Source organism: Limulus polyphemus, unplaced genomic scaffold, assembly GCF_000517525.1.
Source record: "Limulus polyphemus unplaced genomic scaffold, Limulus_polyphemus-2.1.2 Scaffold1088, whole genome shotgun sequence".
Taxonomy (NCBI): Eukaryota; Metazoa; Arthropoda; class Merostomata; order Xiphosura; family Limulidae; genus Limulus; species Limulus polyphemus.
This window is the reverse complement of record NW_013666698.1, coordinates 174,949-190,631: the sequence shown is the minus strand read 5'-3', so window position 1 is coordinate 190,631 and position 15,683 is coordinate 174,949. Positions and strand designations below refer to the sequence as shown.

The 15,683-nt window shown below is 29.8% G+C and overlaps 1 protein-coding gene across 6 annotated transcripts in view; it reads right to left on the bottom strand.

The window, feature by feature from the left end:
• The window catches only part of LOC106462072 (ATP-dependent RNA helicase DDX55-like), a 162,304-nt gene that overhangs the window by 95,486 nt on the left and 51,135 nt on the right, over positions 1-15,683 (bottom strand). For all 6 annotated transcript variants that reach the window (XM_013921956.2, XM_022389208.1, XM_013921957.2 and 3 more), the window contains one exon: positions 15,248-15,402. In XM_013921956.2, the coding sequence (XP_013777410.1) occupies positions 15,248-15,402 (155 nt within the window). The remainder of the gene's footprint in view (positions 1-15,247; positions 15,403-15,683) is intronic.

The following is a 15,683-nucleotide window of genomic DNA, read 5'->3' as shown; positions in this document are numbered from 1 at the left end:
GGACTTACAACGCTAGAAACCGGGTTTCGATACCCGTGGTGGGAAAATCACAGATAGCTTATTGTGTAGTTTTGTGCTTAACTTCAAATAAACTTTTCGGCCATTGTAAAGATCCAAATTCACTTGAAATCAACGATAAAGACCATTTTTCATAACAATGGGCATTATCTAAGAAAGTTTAGTCGTGGAAAAGATGAATTTAGCTATTTAAATTACATTTCTACACTAGACGTATTATTTTGTTTTAAAATGGAATCTTAATTTGTCGAATCTGTCTATCCGAAACACCAATCGAACAGAATTTGTCTAAAACCCGCTCAATAGATTAAATAAAGAAAAAGTCTCAACATGACAAATAATGCTGAGAGTTAATTAAATCAGATACATCTTACTAATCGTTATATCCCCCAGTGGTTCATCGGTAAGTACGAGGGCCGACACCACTAAAATCCGGGTGTCCAGATAGCTTATTATGTAACTTTGTTCTTAACAACAAACAAAATGTAATTTTATGTAAGATTTTTTTATTTAAAAACCTTATTTGTAATCAAGAAAAGGAATCATTTGAATTTATTATTGCTCTCTCACTTATCTTTCAGAAACAGTGAGCCAGTAAAAAGCTTTACACTGACGTGATCAATATCAATACTCCTAATAGAAATCGCAGTTTTGTTGGCTAGATCTGACACTTGATTTAATGCTACTTTAAGGGCTAGTAATGGCCTTTAACTTTTTATTCCTGATAATGAAAGGAAAGGTGCTATAAATGTTTCACTTATTTGATCCAGAAGTATTTTGCAAGTTTAATAATGTCACAATGAACGTTTTCTTTATCGTTGGTTACCTAGACAGTAGTTATCGATTTCAATATAACAGCGTATCACTGTGTTCTTTCACAAGAATGCTGTTTCGATCTACAGAGAGAATGGATTAGAGACTCCCCTGTCTAAAAATCTGCAAATAAAACCTTCCAAGCGACAGCAGAAGTGACTAACAGTTAGTGAAACTAAAACCATCGCCAATGACCTTATTAAATGTATTTCAAATACACCATAATAGTACATATTGTTGATTAATTCTTTCGTTTCTCAAACATTCTATGCCTCCAAATAGTTCGACTGTTTTTTTTTTCATTTATTCTTTTTATTTATTTTCTATACTATAACATCAGTTATTCTCCTTATACTGTTTAACTGTTCAACTGTTTAACTAACCCCACTGATCAATCGAATACCTTATGTTATATAGCTTATTTTGCCACATCTTTATTTTTTATCTAACAGTTAATCTAAGATACACATATAAAAATTCACTTTTTTTTATCGTTATAATCTTAAAAACATATTCTTTCACACCAGTCAAACCCAGAGCAATGATCCGTAACAAAATTAAAACAGGACGAATTTTCAACATTTCTTTTATTGGAAATTGGACTACTAACAAGTTTCTCATTTCCAAATTCGGCTTCAAATAAAAACTGAAGCGTTAATTCTCATATTTTAATAAGTGTATCTACCCTTGATTTTTAATACTATGTTTCTAATACTATGAAATTCGCCCCTAGTGGTTCGGCGGTAAATCTGAAGGCTTATAATGCTAAAAACCAGGTTTCGATACCCATGGTGGGCACAGCACAGATAGCTCATTTATAGCTTTGTGTGTAACAACAAAACAACAAACAAAAATCTGTCTAATTGTTTACTATATTATCATATCAAAATTTGAGTATTTTTTGGAAAACGTAATCTGAGTTATTGACTTACATATATCGTTTCATGAACTTCCTTCTTTCATTAGTTTAACTGTTCTATTTGACAATACTTTTGTTTGACGTACTTCCAAGATCAAGATCCGAGTAATTTTATTAGTGTCTATTCGAGCAGCTCCAACAGAAACATTACAAGATTACCGAATGAAAAGGAAAGAGAAGAGACTGTTGCTTTTTTCTTCTTTTTTTTTTACCACACTCAAGCATAAAAAAACTAGCTCGAATGTTATAAGCTCTGTACGGATTCTGAGCCACTTTAATAGCTGAAGCTTTATTTCATTTCGAAATAACTATAAGTACACGATTTAAACTTCTTAAAGAGATCAGCATCTTTGCATGGTTCTGATCTTTGGCAGCTAACCCTAACGAATTTTTTCTACGCTTCCTTTGTTTCACTACATGAGTTATTAACTTTCCTTTTGAGGCATCAGTCTTTTCAATCACCTAATACATTTTACATTTAATTGAATTATGCTATTAGTTTAATTCATAGGTCTTGTACTTAAATCGTGACGAAATTGTTCCTTTGCCTTTTTAGGACAACTAAGCTTTGTATTGTGTAAGTACTAAAAGTCCTTTATTTTTTGTCGCTCTTGAGTCCCCCTTTATTAACTGTTTAAAGTGGTTTGTTATTCTTTTAATATGATTATTCACCATTACGACGTGACAAGATTCAAATCTTTCCAACTTTGTTTTTGTTCTTGCAACATTATTATCACTGAAGCAGTTTCTTAACGAGAATACTCTGTTAAATTGGAACACAATTAATGTTATAAGTGATAGTAAAAACATATTGTTTTCATATTGATTTCAAGATAATCTTAGTATACTTCCTTTATCTAAATATATTATATATTTCTTTCTCTATTGTTTTCTTTATAAAAAAATCATTCAGTTAGAGTTCTTGTTATTTCATTATCCCTTTATAGTTTTTACCCTGTTTTTAATTCATTTCAGTTGGTTATTTTCTTAAATGTATGAAAATTCCGTGTCTTATTTTACTTTTTTCTTACAATATAGTGCTTATTTAGTTTTATTAGTCCTAACAAAATATCGAATCTAACTTATCATTTAATAAACAAGATTCAAATTTTTGATTCTTTTTTACTTTTTCATTTATCAGATATTAAATCTAAAACTTTCTCCCTAATGCAAAGACGGAAAAAAAGGAGTAGGTACATAAATTAAAAACTGCCATTTAACTTGAAAGTTACTATTTTACAGCACCACAAAAACGAATTAAATGGAGAGACGAAAATTTTAATTATTTATGATAAAATCTACATAATTCTAAATAAGCTTATATTTCTGATTTTGTGTCTTAGTAACTTGAAGCCTGTTCATTTAATCTTAAGTAAATATTTTATCTTAAAAAATAATAATAATAATACACAATATTAAATAACATTTTAGTGTGAATTTATCAATTAAAACTTAAGATGGCGCAGCAAAGTTAATATTATGCAGTCATGGCAATATCCAGCAGACTAAAAATAAAAGCTAGTTGTTTTTTTTAAACTCATAACGGAGATAAATTAATAGGTAAGATTATACATGGACTTGTTCTCTACGTTAAAATATTTGTCTTTTATTTGTGAGCTCAGTATTAATCAGTACATTGTTGCCTAATGAAGGCTCCGGTAAGAGAGTCAACAGCTCGCAAATAAACGATAATTATTTTAACGAAGAAAACAGTCTATGTATAACTACACAACAAAAACTAGTCTTATTACTTACAAGTTACATCAAGAAAGGCTTCAGTCAGATTTATTTTCAACACAAAGTAAGTATATTTTTATATGCATTACGCCAATTTCTGATGTAGTTTTTATAAACATTGTGTATAAAATTCTATACAAACTAAGAAATTAACTAAATAGCTTAACTTGGCTAATTTATTGCTATTTACGATAGGCCTAAGGAAAAAAATTAGTAATGTTAGTATGAAAATAGGCCTTAGATTAACGACGTCTATTAGATCAGCGGTACCCAACCTTTTTCTCTTCGCGAACCCCTTGAGTAATAATAGTTTTCGCAGCGAACCCCTTTTATGGAGTGATAAATTTTGTAAAATAAAATAACTTTTGAACGTGTTGAATTTATTGGAAATAAAAAATCTCTGGAAATTGTAACAGATAGTATGTAACACGTTTACAATAAAATCTGAATCTCTGATATTGTCATCAGTTTATAGATAGTACCCAGCAAAATTGAAATATAATTCTTGAAACATAATTTAAGATTTTGAAAATCAAACCATTTAACTAAAAGTTAGTATTTTGAAATGTGGCAAACTGGTTATTCAAAAATAAAACTACAACGACCAACTAAAAACTTGAAGTTACTATGCTTGAAAATGTTAATATTAGTCTATAATGCATGGTTAGAACTCAAATCTAGGCTTATAAGCCTTAGTCTCTTGTTTGATCTAGTCCAGCGTTTCCCAACCGGAGGTTCGCAAACCCCTAGGTGTTCGATAGATTATTCTAAGGGGTTCGCGAGAAAAATATGGTAATGGCATCTTTTCCCTTTCCTGGTTCTACAGTTCTTACCAATATTTTAATTTTCTTCTAATTTATTAACATTTTTACGAAAGGAAATAGCTTGATGCAGAGCCAGATTGAATTTGAACACCATATCTCTCTTCTGTTAAGTCGAACTTTAAAGCACTGTGTTCTTCAAAACAAGCTTAGAAGTATCATTAGCTTTTTTTCACTAGAGCCTAGAGGTATATTATAAATAACTAATTTTGTTTAATTTGTATCTTGGTTTGCACAAGAATAGGCCTATGTGTCAGTGTTATATAATTTCGGATAAGGATAAGATTTAATTCTGTGCAGATCTAGATAAACTTCTAATGGCTGGCTTCAACAAATCATCCAACTTTTAGCTTTATGAAACATAGGCCGAGTGCAGTTATCAAGTAGTTTAAAGGCACAGCACACCCAGCATCTCTCGAAAGCCAAACAAGCTTTCTACATGTGTCTGTATGCAATAATAATATTTTGTGTGTTTAAAGCTGTCCCTTAAACCTACCACAACTGATTGAGTTTATTTTAGATTTTTTCTGACAGTCGCCAGCCAATTATGTTTACCTATGGTGAAACCCCAGTAAGGATAAGTTTAAACATTAATATGTTTCCAGATTGGTGTTAGACCTCCGTAAGGTATAGAAACAACAAATTCGACATAGCCGAAACAGTCATAAAATTTGTTTTTCGTTTGAATTAGTCGTGTCAGTACACTAGAAATAGGAGAACCACAATTAACTTTTTCGACAGAAATATATACTACATTAAGAGTAAGGGGCGATGGAGATGCTGATAAAAGGAACAATAATAATGAGACTAGTAAACTTAATCATAATTTCATAAGTCTTTAAATTTGTTGATTAATATTTCTCAGAATTTGTAGTGCGTAGTGGAATGATTTAGCCATTTTGGCAATTAACTTGTAAAAACAAAAACGACTTTTCCAATTCAGATTTTAATACATATATATATAACTTTTTTATTATTACCTGTAGAGTGAAGTCTTTTTTTCCAACTTTAATGCCAAATTATTAATATTTCGTTTCACTAGACTAATCAATATTAACCATAACTAAGTTAAAGAACTTAAAGTTATGGACCCATTTATAGTTGCTATTTTCGTTTTGTAATAGAAAGTATATGCCAATGTGGTCGGTGTGTATAAAATGTTTTTTTCTAACTTCTCATGACCGGATTTTAATAAACTTGTGTGAACAAAGTAGAACAGAAACAGCGAAAGAGCAACAGTTTAATTAATTTATAAGATAAATAAGAAACTGGAAATGTAAAAACCTGCAGATAGGGAAAGCATCCTTTTCAAATAAAACATATACGTCTAAAACATCGCTTTAAATAAACATTCGTGTCTTTTAAAGTAATTATTCTACGTTTTTTTTCTTGCTCCTTCACTTCATACATAATATAGGGGTTGGCTCCCTAAAGACACCGATTGTATAGTGTACAAAGCATTGAGTATCTTCATGTTACAGTCATCTAATGTTCATCTACTATTGGCTGGTAATTCCTATTTCACCCTGTACTTAAGCTTTTTAAAGGAACCACCAAATATCTGTAAGAAACCTAACTTCAAGGGGTAATGATAACATCGTTTACTTTAGGATGATTATATTTTTTAGCTTATGTAAAATACAGAGGAAGCAAATCGCAGTACCTTATTTAGTTTTCTAAAAAAGGATTGGGTGCAATATATCAAGCCGTTTTTGCTGTAGATAGCAAGAGAATAAGAAGAAGAATTACAAACTGGCCATTTTGAGTGTATTTTCTTTTCCTTGTACGTCTAGCATGTGTGGTTTTTTGTGCATTTTTTTGATGTGTACAGCCTTAGCAGTCAATAGTAAAGCTTTTAAGGTATTGTTTGAACCGAATCTTTACTGTTTAAGGTGCTTTTTGGCCGAACGTTCTATTAGGATTTTGTGCAATACCTCGCGATCCCTATTATGAACCACTAACATGGTTCATGATACGATTTCAAGTCCCTATATTCTCTATAGTACAGTAGTTTAGTAGCTTAAGTATACTTTTAAAATAAACAATGGTTTGTTTATTGTTAAGTACAAAACTACACAATAGACTGCATGTGTTCTGCCCATCGCAGTTATCAAAAGGTTTCAGCGTTATAAATAAAAATATGGAATTATGACTTCTCTAAACTCTAACGATTTTATTGATTATTAACGTAGAGCTAAATCACTTCCTATGATGAAGTCTCATTTAAAACTTCCTAATTGTTAAGGTAACATTGTGCGAAGGTTAAGGATATAAAGAAATATATAACCTTAGTCCTTATCACAGCCGTATAGTTTAAAAAGAATCGCAAGAGTCACTACCATCAAACGTCTGAAATGTGGGTTTAATTACGTTTCTCGTTTGAGATAAAATAATGAGTTTTTTTCTCTCTGGTCTAATCAATAGATTCGTTTCCACCGTTGTAATACTTTCAGGGTTAGTAATCATTTAGTCTTTTAAAACTCGTGGAATTTTGGCAGTTTAAAAAGAATTTAATGCAGAAAGGTCTGTTTTATTTTTCAACAGTGTCTTTGTGTGCTTCACTTAAGGCAATTTAGAGTAATTTGGTGACGATAATTACCGTTATTTAAAGATGAAAAAATGTTATCATAATTACTCATAAAAACCTTGTTTTTTTCATAGAAACGTTAATTTCTAAAAGCCTGAGTTATTTTTCTTGCTCGCTTTAATTTATTGTGCCTGGCATGTTTGACGTTAATTATTATATGTGTGTTAACATTTTATTGTCTGTTTTTACAGTATAATGTTAATATTAATGTTAACTTCCGATCAGAAGAATATGTTATTTTGTTTGTCGTGTTTCACGATATCATGTATATGTTAACTTTCTTTTTCTATCTTATTTACATTATACCATTTATGTGTTACAGTTTTAATGTGTCTGTCATGTTTCATAATATTATGTACGTGTTAACATTTCATAGACAGGTGTTTATTTTTACAGCTATAATGGTTATAGCTAAAAGTTTTATGTATTTATTTGTTGTCAACAAAGTATTACTTTAACATGGATTTTTATACACAAATTGATGAAAAAATATTAAGATTACCTACCATACGAGAAAGATCGATGCCGTAATTTCTAAAAAGTTGGTTTGTTTTGATATTTTAGCGCAACGTTACATAAAGACCTATCCGTGCATAACTGTTTCTAATTTTAAAAACTAATACACTATAATAACACTCACCGCCAGCATTCGGGCTAACTTGTCTTACCGAATAGTGGGATTTGATAGTCAGTCTTATAGCGCACTCACAGCCCTGGAGTACGGAGCACGTTTTTGTGACACAAACCAAGAATCCTCAAATTCACAGGCCAGGTACACGAGGGCTATCTGCGCTAACCGTCCCTAATTTAGCAGTGTAAGACTAGAGGGAAGGCAGCTAGTCATCACCACCCACCGCCAACTCTTGGGCTACTCTTTTACCAACAAATAGTGGGACTGACTGTCACATTATAATACCCCCATGGCTGAAAGGGCAAGCATGTAGGTAGGTTTTGTTTTTCTGGTTTAGTTTAACTTAGTGAACAGGACATCCAAAATGTTGTCCTTTAATGTTATATGTTAAGCTCACTGTTACAAAAGCACAATCTATTTTCAATGAAAACTTGTTTAAATAGTTAAATTGTTATTCCTGTGGTGTTATCACTCAGTCAAACACCATTGTCACTTTATATAAGCTAGGCTGAACAAATTCCCCACTGAACTCAAATCTTTCTTCTATAACAGTGTTCTAACTATTTATTAACGCATCATGAAACTAACTTTATGCAAAACATCTTGTGAAAATATTGATTTCTGAACCCTATGCATAAGGGTTGATCAATATGACTGAAATTATAGCCACCATATAACAATTAAACTATATATATATATATATGATATATATAATAAAACTGAATGTACCAAGTATATCTTCACAAGTTTGGCAAGTTTGTAATAAACATTATAAGACTGTTTCACACAAAAATCAGATTTTTAAATAAGGCATTTTTACTAAAGATTTGTCTGTGAATTTATGAAGTTTTACTGATTCAGTCCAAGTAAAAGGTGATTTTTCATACTCAGAATAAAAAAGTTCTTTTCTTCTTACAGTTTCCATATTGAATCTCCTAAATGGATATTAAATGTGTTTTTCCAGTAAAATTTAAATTTTATCCACCTTAACAATAACTATAGTGAAATCCTCAATGCACAATGAAATTAAAAGCTGAAAAATAAAAAAACAGAATCAAAAATACCATAATATTTTAAGAATGACTGCAGTCAAATAAATTATCAGAAGAAACGTTTTAACATTTTTTGTCATTTAGGTTTTCTCAGGTAACCCAAAATGGTTGTAAAATAAATATACATCAAAAAAGACAAAATTAGTCTTAACTTAGCCTATTTATACTCTGGATTGCACTCCAATAAAATTATTTACTACACACCATGTTGGCTGTCCATAAAATAATTTATGTAGGTTTCAAGTGTGCATTTTAGAACATAAAAATTATATTCAGCACTAGAATAGAATGTCCTAAACCTACTATGGATTTCGAACTCAGCTTTAAACAAGTGTAATAAATTCCATTACTGCTCAGAGCATCATGTTTACTCTGAATATGTCAACATTTTCTTGCAAACTAATAGACCTTCACTACAAAAAATAAATTATGGAATGTAAAAAGGTAGTACATTGAATTTTACTCTTTCTATTGGTTATAAATATGTATATTTAATATGTACAACATGAGTCAGAAATCACAATAAAACTACAAAAAATTGGAGAAGCCAGGTTTGTTAGTTCAACAACTTTATTTATATTTCAGCAAATTGAGAAAATACGAGATTCTTATTTTTGGGTCTGCCAATGTCTACAGTTTTTGTTTCTAATTGGTTGGACAATAACAAGAATGGCATAGCAAGAATGAAAAAATACAGAGAAAGGAGGTATCAGAGTGCCAGATGCATCATGGGACACAAAGTAGTGAAGATTGAGAAATTAATTTAATCATTTCAATTTGAAATCAAAACTTAGATAATATAGAAATTTGAAATAAGCTAAGTTTTGATGTCAAGTTTATCGACATATATTGATAATAAAATTATTTAAGTTTTGAATGTAAATCTTTGACCCACCAGTGTGCACAGGGTTAATCACTACAAACATCCTCAACTGTTTTAACACTCAAAAATATCCTGTTATTCTAACTATTCCATTTTCTTCGTAAACAATGATTAAATTTATGAAAAACAATAACCAAGACTTGTCAAATCATTTTACCTTAACTCCATTTTCTTCGTAAACAATGATTAAATTTATGAAAAACAATAACCAAGACTTGTCAAATCATTTTACCTTAACTCCAAAAGAATCACTTTAAAGTTCTCATTTTAAGTATGCAAATAAGGGATTTTCTGTTTCTAAAAAACAGCATTCCAACCCTACTATTTCTAGTTTGCCTCTGAAGAGAAAAACGTCCATTTTTCAAATAAGCTCAGATTATATAGTATCATATTTTTGTGTTGAATTGATTTTTTAACTTGTTTTCCTGACATCATGAATGTGCTACAGCTACGAGGTTACTTATAATAACAAAGCAACATACAACTTAAATGTCATAAACTCTGTACCAAAGAGGATTTCCTTCAAACTAATAAAATGTTTTAAAGTCATCTGCACAATACCTCTTTACACTGTGAGAATCAACTATCTAACTTATGAAAATAATTCTGATCACTCGCCATTCAACACAATATATTGGATCAAAATAACACTACTTATTATTAAGAAAACTTCCTTAAGTTAAATACCACAAGCTCTTTTCACTTAACTATATTTTTATTTAACTAATCAATAATCTGTCTTGTATATACTTTCTATACTACACTACATTCTCCATGTCGATTGAAACAAATTCTGGATATCTAAGTAAAGTATGTAAAAGCAAATAACTTAAGACATAAAGAGGGTATTATTTTCAAATACTGAGTGAATAAATAGATATACACATGACTATTATTCACTTTTATTGAGAAATTAATTATTTACCTTTCCAGGTTTGATATTACTTTTGTTTTTCTTACTAATATTACAGTTTATAAAACTAGTGAAGATTTTCAATCTTTTTACTGATAGTTCGTCATTACACTTCTACACTGTTATAAACACTAAAGTTGAATGATTAGTAGAATTTATTAATCAATTAATAGTTAAGCTCATTAATCCATTAAATTCAACTAATCAATTATTCACACAGGAGATAGTTAATGGAATAAAACAAAAAAAAAACCTCTAATGCTAAAAGGAGTGAGAAGAGCACAGACAGCCAATAGTGTAGCTTTGTGTCTAATGGTAATATTTTGATTACTGGATAGTTGGAATAATCAAAAACAATAATAATTGGAAACACTCAATTTGATTAGTTGATTATTCTAATGAGTTGTGACATTAAATGAATAAGCTGAACATGCCTCAATTAATAAAAAAAATTATAATGGAAAGATTTCAATTACTGGACAGTTAGAATTATTGAAAACAGTAATAATCAGAAACACTAATTCTGAACAGTTGATTATTTTCATGACATTAACTGATTTAATCCTAATTTTGATTACAGTTGGGATAATCTAAAACAGCAATAACCTGGAACACTAGCTGATTAATTGCTTTACTCATAATTTCAATTAATCATTTATTTTAAAGGACACTATTCGAGGCAACTGATGCTTAAAAATAATTTATTATATTGACTAATCATGTTAATCACCCAGTTCTAACATTTTTTTTAATCAGAGAAAACATGTTCAAACAGAAAGACTTGTGTTATACTTCTTTTTGTCAAGTGCCTCATCAAGCTCAAATCTTTCTGTTTTAAACAGATGACAATTATGTTTCTTCTGTTCAAAAGACCACTTTATTCTTATTCTTGACTACCCCAATTCCATGAGTAATTTCACCTGTGAACTTGAAATACACCACATTTGCCATTTTTAGACATTTTTATCAAATTTAATGTTAAAACTTTCTGCTGTAAGAAGACTATCATTGGTTTGTTCACTCATTTAGCTATAAATATATTTTAACCTCTGTTGAGAAGTCAACAAAATCTGCTCTAACTACTAAAAAACTTTTCTTAACAATTTATTTAAAAACATTTACAGCTGTCTTAACAATACAAAATATCCTATTGTTTTAACTATTCATTTTCTCAATAAACAAAGATTAAATTTTGGAGAAAAAAAAACAACTACAAAAATTATCAAATCATCCTATCCTAATTCCAACAGTCATCTTCAAATTTTTTTGTTTGTTTTTTCAAAATAAGGGATGTTTCTATTTTTAAAAACAGTATTCCAACCCTACTATGGCTATGGATTATTTGTGCTTATACATGAATGTGCTGTAATTATCAGGTTATTGAAAATGGCTAAGCAACATGAAACTTGAATGTCATAAACTGTACCTAAAGAGACTTCCTCCAAAACTAATAAAATGTTTTTAATGCCAATAATGCACCACATGTCTATGGAAGGAATGTAGCTGGGAAAATTAGGTCCCAACAGCTTGGATCCCTCAAGTCTTGTGGTTCCTTGTGCTCACGTGAGCACTGATGACACCTTGGACATTCTCTTTTTTTTAGGTTTTGGCACATAATTTAATTGCTACATTAGGTACCTCAGATATACTTTCATCACTGAATTTTATGCTCATTGTTTTTTTTTTGTTTTTTTTATGCTAATGACAAAATATTACGTCGTCAAGAAATTAATGACACTTTTTTAGATGAAAAACTCAAACAACTTGTGTATCAAAACAAAACATTTATTAAATTGACAAATCATAGGATGATAAGGAAAGCACGTGATGAAACGTTGTTCTCTGGATTTTACAATATGAATGTGGGTGGTGTTTATTATAGTAACTGCCATTTTATGCAGAGGTTATATTTAGTATTGGCCAATAGTGCTTTTCTATAAGCATTAGAAAACTTGCTTCTGGAAAAAACTGCATGGGATGTACGTGACTTTTATTATTTTTATATAGTAGCTTAAGTCATGCTGCACTATATATCTATTTATATTAATCATTATATTGAAAAATTAACCCATAATTGATATATTTTTTAGGTTAGAAGTTGATCCACGATTGTTAGTGTTAAGAGCTATCGAGTGATGAGTGCAATGTCTTTACATGAATTAGGCTTAGCACTTTGAAGTGGAAGAGTTTGTGATTTTTTATATTCTTTTGCATTTAAATTTGTAGTTTTAAGTTCAATAATTTAGCGTAATTTTATAAATATAATAGTATTTAGAATGATAAACTTGTGTGATTTGTACGTAATACTACTAGTACCAGTACCACATAAGAATTTTTTATTTTACCTTCTTACAATCTTTACTTTGTAGTAAGACCCACTCTTCTGTTGTTATTGCTTTAGAATTAAAACAGTCTAACTGACGTATATAAAGTTTATTCTGATATTTTGCAAATGGTTTAAAACTCAGTGTACAAGTGAGAGCAATAAAACCCATATGTTGGTTGTGAAACAGGCTAAATACATTCGTCTCAATAATACAGGGATGCTATGACATTCTCACAGTTGGGGTCTCAATAAACTGAAGAGCTTAAGTTTCGAATTCCAACATAAATTTTGCATATACTGAGAGGAATGTGACCAGTACTTATCTTTTAAGTGCTGTAAAGTAATTTTCTTTGTAATTTATGGTGTCTGTATCGTTTGGTAATCTCTTCTAACAGGATATATCAAGTAAATAGGGTCAGGCAGTGTTATTCAAACCAACTGTACTGTAAACTTTTACATACATTCGCTAGTAGTGGTAATTAGTTTTGTCTTTATAGTGAAACAACATACATGGACATATGTTGAAATAAACTTGTTTGAAAGTTCAAAGAAATGATATTAAAGTACCAAAAAGCTTTCTTACTATCATATCTACAGTAATGTTGAAATGCGCCTGTGCTGGACTGAATGAGAGTGACCACCAACAGGCATGATAGTTTATGGCAAACATACAAAAGTTCATGCTGCTAACCTCAAGATTTATTCGGCACAGTAAACAAAAGTATGGCTTTCACGAAACATAAACATAAACTTGAAATAAATATACATTTATGAAACAAAATTAAAATGTTTTTTTATGTACATATATAAACATGAAATCCTAGTTAAAAATAAAAATACTCATTTATTGTTTAGGTTTATTTACAAATATTATTTTCGGGTCTTGTATATTACTTGAAACCATAAGGAGAGTACATGATTATTAAAAAAATTAAAAATAGATAAAATTTGCATTTTATGGACGATATAATATTTTGGGGATTTCAGAATAATGTACTAAAATATAAAAAGTAACAAGTTCAAATCTGGAACAAATATAAATATCGTAATCATTTCTTATAAATACCATTTCCTAATGTAATTTTCCAAGATATTAAAGATCATAATGCAAAATAAGTAAATTTATCAAAAGTAACAGGCTTTATGTTTCTTAAACTACATGCATTTATGAAGTTTCAAACAGTTTCATCCACTAGTTTTATTGTTGGAATGAAATATAGCAAGACTTGCATTGGCTACTCAGAAAGTTAGTAACCTGTGATCATCGGGGTAAAAAAGCACAGCTTTCATTTACAGAGGAAGTGTGATGATATCTATTTTGGCTAAGCTAACTTATAGTTAACTTATTTAAATTCCTTAGATATTTCAGAAGTACAGTGGATCAAGTACTTACAGTAGGGTCATGGCAAATATCAGTCATTACCATGGTTAGTAACCTAAACAATCACCTAGGTGTATGTTACATTAAAAGTAACTTATGTAATTAATCTTATTTTTTAAAAACCAGGATTAGTAACTAGAAAAAAATACACAAAGGGTAAATCTTACTACTTTACAGTCTTTTTAAACAACCAGCATAATAAGATTTGAATAACTTTTTTTACAAAGTTTGTAATTTCTACTATTTTTTAAATTGCTGATATTCCAGCCTCAAAGAGAAAACTGATATAAAAGTTTAATTGTTAATAACAGAATAACAACAAAAAAAAGGTTGAACAATAACATAATCATAAACCACTAAAACATTTAACAGATGCTTTGTAAATACATGGTAGTGTCTTAAAATGTAAAAGAAAAATTTGCTTAAAAGCTCTACATACAATCCTCTGAACTGTTTCCAGAATATATTCGATTTTTTTTTCACCAAAAGTAAAATTGAAAATAGAATTTGTAACATAGAGACCTAATGCATTCTTTGATTTGCCACTCCCTCTGCTGTGGACTGCAATTTTGACTATTTAAGGCTTGTCATTACAGCTTGGAAAAGCAACCCAAAGAAATACAGTTTGGCCTCTTATAACAGTAATGTGTAAATAATAAACTGGGCACAATACCATAATATTATTGACACACATACATTAATTTAGGTTATTAAATGGTAAGTAAAATTTTTATTTATACATCACCATTACAAGAGGCCTAACTGTATTTTTTTGGTTTGCCTGCCCATGCTGCACTAATGAGCCTTCAACAAACCTGCAGTTCAGAGCAGAAGGAGCAGTAAATCAAATAATGCATTAAACCTCTAGACTACAGAGTATTAAATTTTATCTTTGGTAAAAAGAAATCTAATATAATCATTAAATAGTTGATCTGTTGTATAATGTTGAATAATAAATAAATTCAGTGCAATGCCATGATATTATTCATACATCTAAAATAAATTAACATTACTATATGGCGAGTTAAAAACTATTCAAAAACTCAACTATTGTTTCCAGAATAAAATCTAAGGTGAAAATCACTTAATTATTCTGGTTCATACATTTGATTACATATTTTTATGAAAAATGTGAAGATAACACATGAAGTGTACATTAAACTCACCCAGTTTCTTTAAAGTGTTCAATATCAAACATTGGATTGTAACCACCTGTTACAAGTTGATGGGTAAACTGAGGTAACTTGATAAGAAGCTGTGCAAGCACTTCATCAGTTTGCAAGGCTAATTCTCGCGTTGGTGAAATGATGATTGCCCCTACCTATAAATTAGTATAAAATGCAAATATAACTTCATGAAAGATATGTAAAATATATTACTGAGAACAACCACTTTTATATTTCATGGTTTTGGCACACACACAAAATTTTACAAATTAAAAAGAAGTACTTTAACCAATTCATTTCTTAATGCAAGCAGCAGCTAAGTTTACCTGTTTGTTTACTACTAAAAAATGGTCATTTACAAAAATGAAAAAATACAATCAATAATTCAAAATATGAGCACTTGTATAGTAATGAAAGTAAATTATACCACACTTAT